At 36.4% G+C, this 19324-nt stretch overlaps 4 protein-coding genes and 1 non-coding gene across 5 annotated transcripts; 1 reads left to right on the plus strand and 4 right to left on the minus strand.

Moving 5' to 3' along the window:
• Positions 1-750: 750 nt before the first annotated feature.
• LOC136065313 (uncharacterized) lies at positions 751-1335 on the minus strand. Its single transcript, XM_065768348.1, has one exon. It carries the CDS (start codon positions 1333-1335, stop codon positions 751-753), a length of 585 nt encoding a protein of 194 aa, XP_065624420.1.
• Positions 1336-1431: 96 nt separating this feature from the next.
• Positions 1432-2037, minus strand: LOC136065314 (uncharacterized). The gene is made up of 2 exons (XM_065768349.1): positions 1870-2037; positions 1432-1713 (listed from the first exon to the last, which is right to left on the minus strand). The coding sequence occupies exons 1-2, from the start codon at positions 2035-2037 to the stop codon at positions 1432-1434; spliced, it is 450 nt and encodes a 149-aa protein (XP_065624421.1).
• Positions 2038-7069: 5032 nt separating this feature from the next.
• On the plus strand, positions 7070-7142 carry TRNAR-CCG (transfer RNA arginine (anticodon CCG)). Its single transcript has one exon. It is a non-coding gene; the product is annotated as a tRNA-Arg (tRNA).
• A 688-nt stretch (positions 7143-7830) lies between these two features.
• LOC111989181 (trans-resveratrol di-O-methyltransferase) lies at positions 7831-9768 on the minus strand. The gene is made up of 2 exons (XM_024020967.2): positions 8952-9768; positions 7831-8342 (listed from the first exon to the last, which is right to left on the minus strand). The coding sequence occupies exons 1-2, from the start codon at positions 9729-9731 to the stop codon at positions 8040-8042; spliced, it is 1083 nt and encodes a 360-aa protein (XP_023876735.1). The 5' UTR covers positions 9732-9768; the 3' UTR covers positions 7831-8039.
• Positions 9769-16382: 6614 nt separating this feature from the next.
• On the minus strand, positions 16383-18269 carry LOC111989182 (trans-resveratrol di-O-methyltransferase). Its single transcript, XM_024020968.2, has 2 exons — positions 17442-18269; positions 16383-16853 (listed from the first exon to the last, which is right to left on the minus strand). The coding sequence occupies exons 1-2, from the start codon at positions 18219-18221 to the stop codon at positions 16551-16553; spliced, it is 1083 nt and encodes a 360-aa protein (XP_023876736.2). The 5' UTR covers positions 18222-18269; the 3' UTR covers positions 16383-16550.
• Positions 18270-19324: the final 1055 nt, after the last annotated feature.

Raw genomic sequence — 19324 nt, forward strand, 5'->3', positions numbered from 1 at the left:
CACTACCTTACTCTTTACGACCATATCATCAATATAGATCTCAATGTTTCTGCCCAACTGCTGCTCAAACATTTTCGTCATCATTCTCTGATAGGTAGACCCTGCGTTCTTCAAACCAAAGGGCATTACCTTGTAGTGGTAATTTCCAGTGGGAGTGAGAAATGCGGTCTTCTCCTGGTCGTCCAATGCGAGTGGGATCTGATGGTAGCCTTGAAAGGCATCCAAGAAACTCATCCGAGGATGGCCCACCGTAGCATCCACCAACTGATCTATACGGGGCATAGGAAAAGGGTCCTTTGGGCACGCTCTGTTAAAATCCGTAAAATCAACACACACACGCCACTTTCCATTTTTCTTTTTCACTACGACTGTATTGGCCAACCACTGAGGATAAAATACCTCCTTGATTGCCCCAGCCTGCTTTAACTTGGTCACCTCATCTTTAATAGCCTCGACGTGTACCTTGGACGGACGCCGAGGTGGTTGTTTCTTTGGAATACACGAGGGGTTGACATTCAGATGATGACAGATGAACTCCGGATCCACTCCCGGGGCTTCATAAGCACTCCATGCAAACACATCAACGTTTCTTCTAAGAACCTCGACCAACTGTTCTTTCTCCAACAAAGGCAACTGAGCCCCGACCTGAAAATACTTCTTTAGATCATCGCCAACGTTCACCCTTTCCAAATCTTCACACCCCATTTCCTCTGGGGACGCGCCGAATTGGGCTCCCTGAACCCTTGATTGCTATAAATCACCCTCGGTTACAGCCGATGTGCTTATCTCTGGCCGATGTTGAATGGCCATTATCATACACTGCCTAGCCATGTTCTGGTTTCCCAAAATCTCTGAAACCTCGCCCTTTGAGGGATACTTCACTTTCTGATGAAGGGTGGAAGAAACAGCCCCCAAAGCATGCAACCATGGTCTTCCCAAAATAGCCGTATACGGAGAAAAGGCATCCACCACAATAAAATCCACCTCCACCATATCTAAACCAGTCTGCACGGGTAATCTAACCATTCCCAACGGGGTGACCGATTTGCCTTCGAAGCCCACCAGTGGGGAGTTATACGTTGTCAGATCTTCAGGTTTCAAATTTAACCCCCTGAATAAATCAGGGTACATTACCTCGGCGGCACTTCCATCATCAACCATCACTCTCTTAACGTCATACCCTCCGATCCTAATCGTAACCACCAAAGCATCATCATGCGGTTGTATGGTTCCTCTTTTATCCTCTTCTGAGAAGCCTAACACCACCGAGGTACCCGGTCTAGCTTTCTTCGGCCTCGAACTGGAGCCCTCTTCCGAGCACTGAGACACAGACATTACCCTGGAAGGGCAAGATCCAGTTCTCCCCGGGGCAACGAATATAACGTTTATCATGCCCAAAGGAGGTCCCCTTGAAGCATCCCCCTGAGACGCCTAGCCTGCGTGGCCTCTTCGGCCGCCGGAGTGATGCAGAAATTGGGCCAACTTCCCATCTTGCACCAACTGCTCCAAGTGATCCCACAGATTATTACAATCTTCGGTGATATGTCCGTGGTCTTGATGGTACTGGCAGTAAAGATTCCGATTACGCTTTGCAGGATCCCCCGCCATCTTATTGGGCCACCTAAAGAACGACTCGTCCTTTATCTTCTCCAAAACTCGCTGCACTGGTTCTCGGAACACAGTGTTAACCACCTGGGAGTTGGCAGGCCCTGACTGCCCCCCAAAGTCCCTTCGAGGTCGGTTGTTGTTATATCGGTCCGGCCTGAAATCCCTCCTCTCTTGAGTTACTGCGTTAGACTTTCATCTGCCTTGCATCTGATCTTCCTCTACTCTTCTATATTTGTCTATCCGATCTATAAGCTGACGTACACTAGTAACAGGCTTGCCAGTCAGAGACTTCCTCAGACCGTGCTCGGTTGGAAGACCCTTCTTGAAAGTGTTCATAGCCATGTCGTCGTGAGCCCCATCCACCTCGTTGAACATTTCCCAGTACCAGTCTGAGTAGGCTTTTAGGGTTTCCCCTTCCAGCATAGACATGGATAGTAGCGACCCCAAGGGTTGAACAACCCTTCTACATGTAATAAAACGCGCACCAAAGGCCTGGGTGAGCTTCTCAAAAGAGTCAATAGTATTAGTTCTCAAGCCATTAAACCACCTCATTGCCACTGGGCCCAGGCTAGACGGGAAAACTTTGCACATTAAGGCTTCATCCCTGGCATGAATAGCCATTCTCTGGCTGTAGTGGCTAACATGTTCCACTGGGTCTACTCGACCATTATAAATGGTGAACACAGGCTAGTGGAATCGCCGAGGAAGACTAGCGTCCTCAATATGTCGCGTGAAGGCCGACTTAGAGACCTGATCCAAAGTCTTGTTCAAGGCATCATTCCTCCGACCCTGGCGAATCAGGCTCTTATTTCTTCGCCCACGGTGGTACTCCTCCTCACACGAAAAAGACTCGCTGGGTGGAGTTCTTGACCTTTGCCTGTAACTGGTGTCATCCGACTCCTCAGAGGAGTGCCTAGAGTTATGAGCCTTACGCTTTCGTCGCTCATATTGCAATTCCCTCTTCAACTTGTTAATCTCGCGCTGCAAATTTCCTCCACTCTTTATAGGGGAAGCATGGCCTTTCCCCCGAGAGTGGCTTCTATCTGTATGGGTTGTTCGGGTACTCCCTTCATGATCCTCCCCGTGTCCGTGGTCCACCAACGGATTACTGTGCTGAGAGCCCCTAGACTCTGCCTGGTGCTGATTAGCATCTGCCTGTTGCGGGCCTGCCAATAGTTGCTGCGGTACTCCCTCTTCCATCGTGAGTATCACACCTGCCCTTCCTTCTTAACAGATCAAGTTCTTCCCACAGACGACGCCAATTGTAGGGACTCAATTTGGATTTGACCCTGAGTATGAATGGGTTTTCAGCCTAACAAGCCCAAACAATAAATTTTTAGAGCATGGGTACAAGAACTAGTGCTGTTTGACAGGAAAGGTTCTACTCATCAAGTAACAAGGGATATTTTAGGTTCATTCCTTGAGAAAAACTCTCCTCGGCTTTCTCTCAGTCCGTCTCTCTTTTCTTTTTTCTTCTTTTTCTGAAAAAGACTCTCCCTCACAATTTCATTCGTTTCTATATTATATACTCCGTCCTCCCCTCCGTTTCCATTGTACACGTGTAGTTCTTATCGTGGGAGCTCCTTTCTGTCTCATCTAGCACCTACCGAAACGTTCTGCTCAGTGGCCATAAAGCTGCTTAGTCACTGTTCAGGTATCACCTCCACATTAATGCGGCCAGAGGGTTAGCTGGAAAGCATTTAATGTGGAGGTGATGGCCTTGGAAGATATTTGATACCTTCCCCGACTCCCCCTTAGGTCTATACCCAATTTCCAGTTCAGATACAACTTAGCGGAGTCTCTTCAATAAAATGAAAGTTACATTCACCTCGAACTTTGGCGTCCTCGGACGTACGTTATGCCACTGTATACAATATCCACTCCTTTCTCCTATATTATCCATTTAATAATAATAAAACTTTTTTAGGCTATCCTCGGATAACTAAGCGTCCTCGGATTGGGCCGTTGGGCCTCGAGCCCACTTCTGAGGATTACTATATCTTTTTAACCAACAAGCCCCACAATTACATTGGAATAACTATTTTTTAAATTGAAGAATAGCTATTCCTCTTTAAAATGGATGTAATAGCTATTCCTTAGTATATATAATAGGTTTTAAAATTAATATATTTCCAAAAATATATAGTTTCCTTATACATCATCATTTACAAGCTTTCCATACGTAACATCCAAACTTATAAATAGTAATAATTATTCCATTACAATGTTTTCTATTCCTAGTAATAAAGATTACTATTTCTAATGTAATCTACATTCAGTGTATCAAACGTACCCTAAGTCTTGTGGATGGAGTATGTTCATGCCTAGTTTTGATGAATAGATTGACCAAACTAGACATGAATAGATTGACAAATAGATTCTAATTGAGAAGCCAACTTGGCATGAACAGATTCAAATTTTATTACAATAGCCTGCATTAACTATTGCAATGACTATGTTATTGCAACAATATCTTTCGTTGCAATAAACATTTTTTCTTATAGTGTTATATACATACTTATTTTTGTAATGCCAACCACATAAATTACCAACTTCTGTTAGAGCTTCCCTCCATCTTTGCATTTGTTTATGTTATCCTTGAATTTTGTTTCATGTTTTGTTAGTGTTTTTTCAAACTTTCTTTTTTTGGTTACGTATTTTTTATGGATCCAGTATATAAAAAACTGGAAACACAATTTGGTCATTCTTTTTACACTCAAGAATTTTGACAAGTTCTTCCAAACATCAAGGGAAAGATGCAAACTTTTTATAAAATACAATTATTGAAATTCTTGAACTTTCAATGGCTTCCAGAAGTTTTGCAAAAATTTCTTCCTCCCTTTGGAACTCATCATCAATGAGGGTTTTAACACCATTATGATGCAAAATTTCATTCAAATTGCTCATAAAACCGTTGTGGGTATCATCTGTTGGATATATTTCAACAATTTACTTTTGTGATTAAGCAAAAAAGGAACAACATACAGATTTAATTATATGCAGTATTACAAATAGATATGATTGGCAAAAACAACAAAAAGATATTATACATATAAAAAGAAATCTGCAAGATAATTAAAAACTCACATACCAAATGCAAGTCAAAGTACATACCTCATTTTGTGTAATTTACAAATTTTCTTAGCTAGATCACTCTAAGACAGGAGAGATTGAAGAGAAAATATGGAAAGAGAGGCAGTTACACATTACCTAAGGAACGAAGGTGGGAGCTTTAAGAACTTTGACCCCAAATTCCTTAGTGGAGAGTGCAGTTTGGGGTAGTGAAAGGCATTAGAGACTACAAAAGCCACTGCTGTGTGTGACTCTCTCTTTCGTTTTGTATGTGTATGTGTGAAAATGGAGGGTTTAGAAATTCGATTTTGAGGTTTTGGTAGGGTTTTGGCTTATGAAGGGTAAACGAGTAAACAGGAAATGACTATGAGAGAGAGTCATTGAGTGTGTTTAAAAAATAATTTATATAATAATATTTAAAGAGAATAAATTCAGTTCGGATGTGGCATAAAAGGGTACTTTTATGCCCTCCAAGAATGATGTGCAACATCAAATTTTTGCAAATAAAAGACTAATCACTTCCACTCTAAATCAAAACCCTCTTCATATAGAAAACCAAATCCTATGCCACTTCTTCCTTAAACAAAGATGCTGCCGAGCGACTCCTGTTACGACCACTAGAGGTGGAGGACAACTAGCGGTGGAGGAATTGGGCCATGGAGGAGCCTTTGGGGGCAATGCTAACATCCCTCTAGACCCAATGTGGATGCTACTTAAGACACTATTGATCTCTCAATCCATAAGAATAGAAGCCATCAACCTTTCCATGGTGGAATTTCATTGCCAATTACATGAAAAAGTTTGGGAAGAATGAAACCCACAAAACCAAATCTAAAAAAAGCAATTCTTGTAGTAAGATTTTTAAAAAAAGAAATCTTTGGTTTTTAAGTTTGCTTTTAATCTGGATTGGCAACTTAAGTGCTTGTTGAAGTGAGCTTATATAGGTTGGTGCTATGGTGCCATTTGGTTGTTTAACTGGGCTCATGTGAATCGGAGAGAAAGGGAGCTAGTGAAAGAGAGTAGCAAGTTTCTACGGGTGGTGGGAGTGGTGGAGCTTGGCTGGCAACTAAAGTTGAGGGAGCTTGAGAAAATTGGCCATAGGGATGGTCCGATTAGAGAGAGAAAGTGCAGAAGTAGATGGTTTGTTGCTTGTTGGTAAGCCTTGATTGTGTGTGGCAAGCTCTATTTCTTACTTTGTAATAAACTAACGTGGCATACTTATATTGGATGGTGTAAAAAGAGGTTTTATGCACCATCCGGATAGAAATTGCACTCATATTTAAAAGGTGAAAATTTATATAAATTTTTTCCAAATTTTTTTTATAAAGTAACATTTTTAATATATATATATATATATATATAAGGTAACTTGGAAAATATTGTAGAATATCCGGTTATAAACATGATGAGGAGGGAAATTTACACACATATATACTTGATGCAATAGTCTCTTCACAAGTATAAGTGTTTATGGGTGTGGGGGGCAAGGGTCAAGGTTCAAGTCTCTAAGAGGAAACTTTACACACATATACACTTGGATTAGATTAGAGTATAATTTTTATCTTGTATAAAAAGATTTAAAAAAATAAAAAAAAATAAACATTATAAAAAGTAGAGTAGAATTTCTATCTTATATATATATATATAATGAGAAAGAGTATCAGAGAGTTTTAACCTATAAGATCCGCTCCTAATAATAATCAGACAAAGACATTAATTGGTTTTTGGTGTAGGTGGAGATTGAACCTCAACTTTCTTTTACAACCATTAGAGATTTTACCTGTTAAGTTATCTGGAACTCACCGTAAATAACAAGAACAATGCTATTAATAAACAAAAGAGTGCAATTAATATTTTTAAATAAAGTTGATAAAGTTGTACACTTTAGAAGCCAAAATATGTGTAAGTTTATAAGAATTCATTGTTTACCTAAAAAGAGGGGGGAGTAATTCATTGGTATCTTCAAGGATAGAATATTTATCTTGAGGCTGGTTTACAATTACTCCAACAACTTATTATCAGTTCTTAGCAAAAGGGAAAAAATTTTAAAAATTAAAAAAAAAAAATATTATGTCCACAACATTTTTACAATATTTTCACAACAAATCATAGGTGATTAGTTGTTATTGGTTCAAATTTGAACCTAATACTAAGATTACTTATTTGCTCCATCAATAACAACTGGCAATAGTTTCCTACTTAAAATTCTTTGTGAAAATGTTATGAATATATCATTTTTCAAATTAAAATGATAATAATAATAAGAAAAAAGTCGTACTGATACTCGGACTGATTAATGAAGAGTCAATTAGTGCTCACGTGGGAATTTATTATTATTGAACTCATTTATAGTTTATATTTAAATATCTATCCTACTTAAAACAAAAATGTTCGCGTGGCCTAATGGATAAGGCGCTCGCCTCCGGAGCGGGAGATTGTGGGTTCGAGTCCCACCGTGAACGCCTTTCCTCTCTTCTTTTACATTTTTCCATAACGGTCGCTGAGGCTTAAGCCACATTCATTATTTGATTCTCAAAAAAAAAAAAAAGCCACATTCAGGTTTTTTTTTTTTTTTTGATAGGGCCACATTCATTATTTGATTGGTTTTTAATATCATTTTTATGACAAAGCATTGATCGAGGATGCTCTTTTCTATTTGTAATTTGTAAGAGGTTATGTTTGCGAGACGTTCAAAATGTCATTTTTCAAGGCCAATTAGATGGAAGACAAGTGTACGTGGTTCAGCTGCCAGGATTTCATGATCCTAATATACCCATTCATGTGTCTCTTGAAAAAAAAATCTCTAAATGGGCTTAAAAAGTCGCCATGATTTTGGTACCACTATCTTAACTATTTCCTATTTTTCATCTGGATTTTAGTGAATCTCTAATTTCAGGTATATCCAAACACCTAGACTAGCTAATTCTCCAAAAAACATAGATTAGAAGGTCAAAAGTGTTGTTATTAAGGGATGGGCAATAGAAAAATGTCGATTACTCCAAATCCTCAACCAAACGCAGGCTATGGCCTTTGGCTTTGCCCTCCCCCTTTATTTTAATACCTTTTTTTTTTGCTAGGCGAAAAACAAAGTAAAATAATTTAGAAGAAATTCCTAAATTTTGGGCCACCTGCACCGAAGCCATATTAAAATAATAAGAAGATACTAAAGCACAATTTATTATGCTTAATTATGATATCTTACAATAGGTAGTTTCAAGATTGATAGTAGTTTAATTCCTATGCTCGCAAGCATTATTCTAAGGTATCAAGCTTAAAACACTATATATATATATATATATATATTTTTTTTTTGTCAACCGTCTTTGCCGGCTTAATATACATAGGTACTTGTTCATCTCTTAAGGATAAATCTCAATGACAGACTTCATGCCAAATGATGACACAATTTTGTAGTGGCTAAAGCCAGCCCCCAAGAACAGTTCCTCCCATTCTCTCTTGTTTCTCTCTTTTCCAGTAACCAAAGACATTATTGCTGCATCAAGGAGGAGCTTTGTAGTGGTAACATCATGTTCATCCTTCTCTTGATTTATCACTACATCTATGATAATTACCTTTCCTTCTTTACCTTTCTTCCCAATAGCCTCCTTGCAATTTTTCAGTATGTTGACACATTCCTCATCGCTCCAATCATGCAAAATCGACTGCCAAATAGTAATATAACAGTCAAATTAGAGAGCTTCAGCCTTCATATCTCGAGCATCTTTTAAATTTAGCCAACCTCAAAATAATGTTAAATAATTCTTCGAAATTCTTTCACCTATGGAAGTATTGAAATTTATCATTTATCATTTATATTGTTCAGATTACCTACCCAATATCTACTTAATTATCTTTCTAACTGTTTGTAGTTTGTAAACATGTACGTTATGGAAAGTATTAGTCGTTAAAGAGCTTTTTTACATCATATGAATGGTACATACAAGTACAACATCCACGCACACATGAAGAAAAATTTCTATTACCACCTTCGAGCCCAAAATAGAAACCCCCCTATTATAGGCAATATTAATAGCCAAAATAAACAATTGGATGCAACTTAAAAAAATTCACACCTGCTTCATTGTTTATATTAAATATTACAAATTGAAAAGTCTATGTATTATCATATCATAAAATTTTAAAAAACATGACACTTTGAACATTATTAAATCTAGAAAATAATGCACCAACCATCAAATAAACTATCAAATTTAAGTGAAATTGAGATATTATTATTTCAAATATTAAAGACACATTCGTATGCCACATACCTTGAACAGCATGGCATCTGCAGGAGGGATATACTGAAACATATCGCCACCAACAAATTTCAGATTTTTACTATCTGGCAAGTTGGCAACAACATGGGGGAGGTCAAACACAGTGCATTTCATGTGAGGAAAAGCTTCTGAAATAATCCTTGCAACTGTCCCAGTACCACCTCCAATATCAACCAATGAACCTAAACCCTCAAAAATGGGCTGGTAGTCCTTAACAACCAAGCTCATCAGTCGGGAATCGCTCGCCATTCCTTCATTGAAAATGTTATTGTATTCTGGGCTTTGGTTGCAATAATCCCAGAAACCTTTCCCGTGTGCTTTCTCAAAAGGTGTGAGCTCACTCCCCTGAAACCAATCTCCCAAGAACTGCCATGGGCTTACAAGTGCAGGATCAAGCGATGCCAGAACAAATGGTGATAAGCTAGTGGCATTATCTTTGAGGATAAGCCTAGAAGAAGGTGTGAGGGTATAGGCTTCTTCTTCTTTTTCTTTTTCTTGATTTTCATGAACTGTTGTTTTAGCGAAGAAGCCAGAGTGCACCAATAGACGCATAAGCCTGTGCACGCAGCTAGTTTTTTTGGGGTGAATATTAAGCTTAGAGACCAACTCTTGGAGAGTAATGGGTTGGCCATGGTTGTGGATTGCGTCAGGAATGCCTAGCTGAATTGCACATTTAAGTGACATGGAATCTATGTAGCTAAAAATGTGTTTATACAAATGACATTGAACCTGAAATAACTCACTCACTCCCTCACCATGAATGTGATCCATCTTAGTGTTGATTTCTTTGATTCTAAGCTTCTTTTACTTCTCCTTGAGGTCCAGCTGCCTTCTTATATATAAATTGGCTGTAGATTACTGCTGCATTTCAATGTACAGTATGTTGGTGCCCAATTCATTACAGGACAAATGAGAGTTAGATAGAAACGTCGGTTTGGGTGGGAGTGGGGCTTTCCCAGTTTCGAATGTGTGATTGTGAGTGGGTGCAATAATTTTATTGCTACTGGTATATGATATGGGACTTCTCACCTAAGTTGTTGCTACAAAAATTATTTTCATGGCTATTAAAAGAGTAATACTATCGTCACAAATTTTTTAATAACATTTTTTACAAACTATTGAGGTGGCAAATATTTGCAGTTCTCATTTAAGCCCACTACTTAAATATCATTTTTTTTAATCAATAATTAATCACCATATCCAATAAACTTTGTTGTATACAATAATAAAGTTTAACAAATAAAAAATATCTTGCTTCTCTTGATCGGTTCACTAACTTTGTCTCAAGTAAATCAAATTAAGACCTTTATACATGTGTTTCTATGTTTTATTTTTATACCATTTTTTTTAGAATACTAAGTATTTTTAACGCACACACGGGAAGAGAAGAGAATGTTTTTTACACCATGCTTTAATTCTCTTAGAGCAAATCAAATGTTGAACTAGTGTAAAGTTAAAATATTCATTTCTTTACATGTATTAATTAAAGAAAACCTTCACATGCAGATTCACAAAATTAACTTACTTAAAATTTGAAAGTATATGATTAGACGGTTGAACTGTGATTGTCGACCATGTTTTTTTTTTTGAGGATAAACGGTAGATTGTCGACCATGTTTTCTTTGAGGATAAATGGCAAATTGTTGACCATGTTTTTTTTTTAGGATAAACGGCAGATTATCGACCATGCTTTTTTCTGTGAAATTGTAATTGAATTTTATTTTTCAAAATTTGGTAAACTTTATAAAATTAATAGCGAACTAATTCCTATATTATTTCTTAAAACAAAAATTAGAACTAGAATTAATCAAATCATGGGTTTTTCAAACAGAAAAAGCAATTTACTCTTTAGACAAAACAAATTACATATGAACCTAAACAAATCTACAGCTAAATTGATTTATTTATTGGAATTAATTTGAAACTAATTTGAACAAAATTCATGGGTTGCGAAACATTCCATAGAGATATTTAGGAAACGGAAAAGATAACTTTGGTTCGAGTTTCAATTTTCCTATATACGTATTTTATTTTTTTATTTTTTTGATCAAGAATGGTAGGGGCCTAGGAGGAGCAACTAAAGCCGCTTCTCTACTTGGGCGATTGGCCTATCCACACAGGAGATCCCAACACCCAATTAAAAAACGCCAGCCATCTTTTCTTACTTAGCTCCACATCACCACTGATGCCGTTAACTTAACTATGATTAGAAAATCAAACCAAGGTTAAAAACTCAGCTCTACTTACCCACTTTCCCACAGCCAGATCTAACCTAAAACAACTAAACAAATTAAAAAATTTTCTCAAACACAACTCTATCTTCCTCTTTCTCAAAATCAAAGGCCTAGAATCTTCAAATGTCTGCGGCGGCGAAATTCAGTGAGAAGGGCCAATCATTGCTGGGTTCCATAATTTTTGCATTTGAACATTGTTGTTGATGCTGCTGCAAAGATTGATGTCCCAAAGTTTTGAATAAAGATTGTATTAGTGGTATTTTGTTGTGGGCAAGATTGTATTAGTGGTATTTGGTATAGTTGTTCTGATGTGAATTGTAGCTTTTAGTTATTGTATTTGCAAATAATTTTTGTGCTTATAGATGAGGTTCATCTTTTTGTTTTGGTGTTTGAATCTCATTGTAAATTTTTTTCATTTTGACAATAAAATTTCTCATTTGGTAGACTATTAGAGATGTTTTTTTGAGAGAAATGCTAGAAGTTTTATTGACATAGAGCTATTGTATTACAAAAACTTTGGCCATGAGCATCCTGGGTAGCACATGAAGGCCACAACAAGTTACATTACAACCCAATGTTATATTTGCCAGGGCCAAAACAATGAAAGAAAAAACATAGCCCAGCTTTGGGACCTAGGCAGGGAGCAGAGGAGTTGAGAAACAGAAAAACCAGCACTTTTTTTTTAGTCAAATGACAGCTGCATCTTCAGTTACATTCCCCCATTTTTTTTGCATCCTAGTTTGGTTTACTGAAAGGCTGAGCAAAGGAAAAAAAAACAACCCAATTGTCCTAGAATATCTACCAGCTGCAGCAACATCTCCAATACGTTTCCAGAAAAATAAAAATTTTCAGACCATGTTTTCGGCTGGGTTTGCCCAATATCTTCTCTGGAGAGATATTGGGGAAATAGGGTTAGAGAGAGAGAGAGAGAAGAGAGAGAGGCAGATAGATTTGTGTTTGAGAAAATTTTTGAATCTGTTCACTTGATTTTGTGTTAAATCCGGCTGTGTGTAAGTGGGTAAGTAGAGTTGAGTTTTTAACTAACCATAGTTAAGTTAATGGCATCAGTGGTGATGTGGAGCTGAATAAGAAAATATGGCTAGGTGGCATTTTTTAATGAGAATGACAAGTAAAACACCAAGTCAGTAATAAAGAAGAGTTTTTCTCTCTGGAACTCGTCTAATCAATTACGAGAAACCCAAAAAAACCCATAGTCAGTAATAGTTTTTTCTAACAAAAATAATTAGGTAAAGCGGTAAAAGTAAGAGTAGAAGTGTGGAACCCTAAGAGCATTAGCATTGGAAAATGTTAATGTTACTTTATTTTACCATTTAAAACTTTATTATTATCCCATCCAATTTTACAATACGTCTTACATCCCAAACTTCTATTTCACTCTTTTACTCATTAAAATATTATTTTTTAACATTTCTTTATTATTTATTTTCAACTGTTTTTTTCTGAGCTTTTCAACAGTCACACACACACAGTCACACACAGAGCAAACCCACACACAAAGCCACACATAGAGCAAATCCATTCAAACCCACACACACAGCCACACACACACAGCATCCTATCACCACACACACATCGATCAAAAAAATCATCATCGGAGCAAACCCATTCAAACCCATTCAAAAAAAATCATCCCCAAAGCCACCGGAGCAAACCCATTCAAAAAAATCATCACCGGAGCAAACCCATTCAAATCCATTAAATCATCACCGGAGCCACCGGAGCAAACTCATTCAAAAAAAATATCCCCAAAGCCACCAGAGCAAACCCATTCAAAAAAAAAATCATCACTGGAGCAAACCCATTCAAATACATTAAAAAAAAATCATCACCGGAGCCACCGGAGCAAACCCATTCAAAAAAATTATCACCGGAGCCACCATCGAAGCTCGCCATCAACCGATCTCAGACCACTGATCCAAACCCAGCTCGCCGATCCATGCTGATCCAACCTCCAACCTCAAAAATCCAAAACCCAGCACCGGTGCAATGAGAGAGAGGCCGTGCGATGAGAGATGAGAGAGAGGCCATGTGAGATGGGTGAGAAATTTCGGAGATCTGAGTGAGAAATTTTAGCAATGAAGCTTCAGAGATGAGAGAGCAGATGGAGAAACAGAGAAGGAAGAGAGAGAAGAGAACAGAAAAAATGAGAGGGATGAGAGAGAAATTTCGAGGGAAAATGAGTAAAATATTAATTTTTTTTTGCAATACTGTGAATAGTACAATTCTATGTTTAGAATTGTACTGTAGCAGTATTGCAAAAAAATTTGCAATACTGCTGTTTACAATTCTCTGATGCAAGGGTTTTTGAGGCTTAAAATGCTAAATTTTTCTTAGATTTTGCATTAGCATTCACCAATGCTAATGCTCTAAGAAAGTAGAAATATCATATAATATTCTAAGAATCTAAATATCGACAATATTTCCTAAAGGTACCTCATATCTGCAGTAAAAGAGTAGAATAGCATATTATAAGTTTAAAACTTTGGAAAAATTATTAGTATTCCTTGAGATACTATTTCCTCTCATGTGAATGGTTAATTCCACAATGAATTTAATTATGAATGTCACATATCACACATCCGACTAAAACAAAAAAGAAGCTGAAGGAAATTATTCTTCACCATTAAATACTAGTTTAGAGAGAAACTTTTTAAACTCTTTCTATATCTATTTATTGGATATAAATTTTGTAAATCTAACTATTGGATTGCACTCTCTTATTATATCTTTAATGCTTAAAAAATTCTAATAAGATCAAACATCAATAACTATGTCATCAATCAAATATTTAAATATCAAAATTTTGAGATCTAAAATTTTGCATAAAAATTAATTTTATTAATTGAATAGTAAATAAAATTTAATTTAAATGAAATTTGACATGTGTGTTAAGAATATCTGATTCAATAATTAGATTTTTAAAATTTACATCAAATAAAAAGTTATATGAAAGATATAATAAGAGAGTGCAAGAAACAAATTGAAACCGTGCAAAGCCACAGCGGCAGGATACATGCAAAGAAACAAGATAAAGTCACAGCGGCAAGAAACACATGAAGAAACAAGACAAAGCCATAGTGGCAGAAAACACATGAAGAAACAAGAGAAAATCAAAAATGGTAGGAAACACGTGAAGAGGAAACAAGCCAAATTCAAAAACCGTAGAAAACGCATGAAGAAGAAGAAGCAAAGAATGGGAAATGGAGCAGTTGGAGCCTTGTTAACCTATAACTCAGCCAATGCAAGGAAGGTAGGGCCCACAACTAAAGAGGAATAGATGGTGTGGTTTGCTGGGAAAGCTTACTTACCAAAATGGGTAAGAAATTGGTGGGAACCATCTAATGCATGTTAGAGAGTGAGGGAAGAGGAGATTAATGAGGGTTTGTTGTTAAGAGAAAGAGAGAAATAGTAGTATTGTTGCTGGATTGGCTTTTGCCGAAAAGTGGAATGAAGTTCACCACTAAGCAAGTAGTGGTAGTGAACCCACTACCAATGGCCAGAAGATATTGGAAGTGAACCCACCTGTATACGGCTAGAACGTGCTGAGTGCCTGCAACAGACAAAATAGTTGGTGAAAGTAAGAGCAAAAGGGGAAATCACTTGAGATTGTTCTTGGGGATAAAATGAACAATATCCATGAATATGGGGAGGACAACAACAAGAATGAGAGAAGAACTCAACATCAATCATGAGAGAATAGTAACAACGGTAGGAAGAATAATGGGAACAAGAACCCAGTAACCAAGAGAATTAGAATAGTAAGTTGAAAGTGAAAGAAGAGAAAAAAAGGAAAAGAAAGTGATGCACAAAAGAGAATAGAGAGTTGAGACAGTAGAGTATACACAGCAGACTTAGCATGCATCACTAGGCGATCTTTTCCCTCCCTCTTGCAAAACCATACTCTTTGTCATCTCAATCAAAAGGATAGAGAGTTTACGGCCTTGTAGGGTAATAAGGTTAAGTAAGTTAGAATTTGGGCTCTTTTTAGTATTATCCTATGGAGAACCCATTTACTTTTATCATTATGTTTACTGTCATTACTATTTATTTTTGCTGCTAACATTCTTGGATTAACAGTTATTCTACTGTTACTATATACATATAGGTATATATATTTCTCTTTTTTTTTTTTTGGAGTGTTTGGTCTTGTGCAAAGACTGGTTCCAGGGGAATTCCGCAGAGAGAGTTAAGCCTAACTTTCCTACCCTCTACAGAAAGCCTTAGCCCAAGGCGCAAAAAGGACCCCCACCCCCCCCCCCCCCACACACAATCAATTGAGATTATAAAAAACCCAATCATAATAATGATTTTGATTCAAATTAAAAAACAACCTTGTTTCAATGTATATTTTGCAAATCTTGCAATTGAGTAAATGTGAAACTAGGTATTAAAAATAAATTAAAGCCAGGCTACGAATCAAGGAAGTATGGGTATATGCAATGTGTCATTTAAATCGGACCAAGAACATAATCAACCTAATAATTAACAAATCCTTAAAAAATCAAAAAAAACAAAACAAAACTCAATCATCCGAAGAAAATGTTTTTAAAGTGGAGCATTCTCATCAAGGGCCAAGTTTGCACTGTAATGACCTTAAGGCTTAAACCACATTTGTTATTTGATTGGTTCTAATATCATTTTTCATGACTTGAGGAAAGTGTTAACCATATTTGAATCATACCTTAAAGTACTAGTGAAAGTATAATTAAGGTTATTTGTAATCACTTATATAGCTTAAATCTACCTAGTATATTCTCCATATATATAGAACTCAATTCAAAATCGTGTTACATACACTCACACAATTTAGAGTATGACAAAGCTTTGATCGAGGATGCTCATTTCTATTTTTAAGAGGTCATGTTTGCAAGACGTTCAAAATGTCATTTTTCAAGGCCAACTAGATGGAAGACTAGTGTACATGGTTCAGCTGCCAAAAAAAACATAGATTAGAAGGTCGAAACGAAAGTGTTGTTATTAAGGTATGGGGAATAGAAAAATGTCGATTCTCCAAATCCACAACCAAACGCAGGCTATGGCCCTTAACTTTCCCCTCACCCTTTATTTTAATAACTTTTTTTTTTTTTTGCTAGGCAAAAAACAAGGTCAAATAATTTAGAAGAAATTCCTAAATTTTGGGCTACCTTGCACTGAAACCATACTAAAATAATAAGAAGATACTAAAGCACAATTTATTATGCTTAATTATGATATCTTACAATAGGTAGTTTCAAGATTGATAGTAGTTTAATTCCTATGCTAGCAAGCATTATTCTATATCTTTTTTTGTCAACAGTCTTTGCCGGCTTAGTACACATCGGTACTTGTTTATCTCTTAAGGATAAATCTCAATGACGGACTTCATGCCAAACGATGACACAATTTTGTAGTAGCTAAAGCCAGCCTCCAAGAACAGCTTCTCCCATTCTTTCTTGTTTCTCTCTTTTCCAGTTAGCAAAACCATCATTAGTGCATCAAAGAGGAGCTTTGTAGTGGTAACATCATGTTCATCCTTCTCTTGATTTATCACTACGTCTATGACAATTACCTTTCCTTCCTTACCTTTGCTCGTAATAGCCTCCTTGCAATTTTTCAGTATGTTGACACATTCCTCATCGCTCCAATCATGCAAAATCCACTGCCAAATAGTAATATAACAAACAAATTTGAGAGCTTCATATATCTAGCATCTTTTAAATTTAGCCAACCTCAAAATAATGTTAAATAATTCTTCGAAATTCTTTCACCTATGGAAGTCTTGAAATTTGTCACTTACATTGTTCAGTACCTACCTAGTATCTACTTATCTTTCTAACTGTTTGTAAACATGCTATGGAAAGTAATTGTGGTTAAAGAGCTTTTTTACATCATATGAATGGTACATCCAAGTACGACATCCACGCACGCATGAAGGAAAATTCCTATTCCACCTTCGAGCCAAAAAAAAAAAAAAAAAAAAAAAAAAGAAGAAATCCTATTATAGCCAATATTAATGGCCAAAGTATACAATTGGACGCAACTTAAAAAAAGCACACCCAATTCATTGTTTAAATTAAATATTACAAGTCTAAAAGTGTATATAATAAAATTTTTAAAAAAAATGTGATACTTTCAACACTATTAAATCTAGAAAATGAAGTACTAACCATCAAATAAACTCTCAAATTTAAGTGAAATTGAGATGATACTATTTCAAATATTAAAGACACATTAGTATGTCACATACCTTGAACAGAATGGCATCTGCAGGAGGGATATACTGAAACATATCGCCACCGACAAATTTCAGATTTTTACTATCTGGCAAGTTGGCAACAACATGTGGGAGATCAAACACAGTGCATTTCATGTGAGGAAATGCCTCAGAAATAATCCTTGCCACTGTCCCAGTACCACCTCCAACATCAACCAATGAACCTAAACCCTCAAAAATGGGCTTGTAGTCCTTAACAACCAAGTTCATCAGTCGGGAATCACTGGCCATTCCTTCATTGAAAATGTTATTGTATTCTGGGTTTTGGTTGCAATAGTCCCACATACCTTTCCCATGTGCTTTCTCAAAAGGCGTGAGCTCACTCCCCTGAAACCAATCTCCCAAGAACTGCCATGGGCTTACAAGTGCAGGATCAAGCATTGCCAGAACAAATGGTGATAAGCTAGTGACATTATCTTTGAGGATAAGCCTAGAAGAAGGTGTGAGGGTGTAGGCTTCTTTTTCTTTTTCTTTTTCTTGATTTTCATGAACTATTGTTTTAGCAAAGAAGCCTGAGTGCACCAATAGACGCATAAGCCTGTGCACGCAGTTAGTTTTTTTGGGGTGAATATGAAGCTTAGAGACCAACTCTTGGAGAGTAATGGGTTGGCCATGGTTGTGGATCGTGTCAGGAATGCCTAGCTGAATTGCACATTTAAGTGACATAGAATCTATGTAGCTAAAAATGTGTTTGTACAAATGACATTGAACCTGAAATAACTCACTCACTCCCTCACCATGAATGAGATCCATCTTAGTGCTGACCTCTTTAATTCTAAGCTTCTTTTACTTCTCCATGAGGTCCAGCTGCCTTCTTATATATAGATTGGTTGTAGATTACTGCTGAATTTCAATGAACAGTACGTTGGTGCCCAATTCATTAAAGGACAAATAAGAGTTAGATAGAAACGTCGTTTTGGGTGGGAGAGGGGCTTTCTGAGTTTTGGAAATAATAATTAAGTCTACTACTGCAACAATTGCCATAACTTTTACTACAACTTGTTTACGTAGCGAGCTGTAAGTAGTGGAAATAAAATGATGGATCTATGTGGGTCCATGATTCTACTATTCACGAATTGTTACATAATAAAGTTGTGGTAAAGTTGTGAAACTAGTTGTGGTACTAGACATACTCATAATAATTTTAGAGCGATGTATGTGTAAGTGTGTGTAATAAACTTCTCTCATAATTTTAGGATAACTTTTATTATTATTGGTAAAGTTTTGATGGTTGAATATGAGATTTGAGATTTAATCTCCGCTTATACCAAAAATTTATTAGTATTTTGGTCTGATGATAAAGAGCTATTATCAGGAGTGGACGCCATATGTTGAAACTCTCAAAAAAAAAAAAAAAGGTTGTTGCGACAAAAATTATTTTCATGATTATTAAAAGAGTAATGTTACAGTCACAAAATTTTTACGAACTATTAAGATGACAAATATTCACACGTTCTCATTTAAGCCCACCACTTAAATATCTTTTATTTTTTACTAATAGCCAATCACAAACATCAACAGTTTCAACTCCAACGTTTTTCTTACCAAAAATATAAAACCCCCTTCTTTATTCTTCATTTCTTTGTTACAAAACTTTCCTCACCAATTGCCGTGCGTGCCTGTTACCCACTTCCGACAAATTTTGTTGTATACAATAATAAAGTTGAACAAATCAAAAATATCTTGCTCCTCATGATCAATTCACTAATTAACTTTGTCTCGGGTATTAAGACCATTATACATGTGTTTTTATGTTTTATTTTTACACCATGCTTTAATTCTCTTAGAGCAATTCAAAAGTTGAACTAGTGGCAAGTTAAAATATCCATTTGTTTACATGTATTAATTAAAGAGAA

The sequence above is a fragment of the Quercus suber genome, unplaced genomic scaffold (assembly GCF_002906115.3).
Source record: "Quercus suber isolate HL8 unplaced genomic scaffold, Cork oak 2.0 scaffold_924, whole genome shotgun sequence".
NCBI classification, from domain to species: domain Eukaryota; kingdom Viridiplantae; phylum Streptophyta; class Magnoliopsida; order Fagales; family Fagaceae; genus Quercus; species Quercus suber.

Coding starts and splice junctions, on each gene's coding strand:
- LOC136065314 (XM_065768349.1), bottom strand. CDS start 2,037: ATGTCTATGCTGGAAGGGGAAACCCTAAAAGCCTACTCAGACTGGTAC. Junction 1,714..1,869: donor CTGGCAAGCCTGTTACTAGT/GTACGTCAGCTT, acceptor TTTGGGGGGCAG/TCAGGGCCTGCCAACTCCCA.
- LOC111989182 (XM_024020968.2), bottom strand. CDS start 18,221: ATGGATCTCATTCATGGTGAGGGAGTGAGTGAGTTATTTCAGGTTCAA. Junction 16,854..17,441: donor CAGATGCCATTCTGTTCAAG/GTATGTGACATA, acceptor ACTATTTGGCAG/TGGATTTTGCATGATTGGAG.
- LOC136065313 (XM_065768348.1), bottom strand. CDS start 1,335: ATGTCTGTGTCTCAGTGCTCGGAAGAGGGCTCCAGTTCGAGGCCGAAG.
- LOC111989181 (XM_024020967.2), bottom strand. CDS start 9,731: ATGGATCACATTCATGGTGAGGGAGTGAGTGAGTTATTTCAGGTTCAA. Junction 8,343..8,951: donor CAGATGCCATGCTGTTCAAG/GTATGTGGCATA, acceptor ACTATTTGGCAG/TCGATTTTGCATGATTGGAG.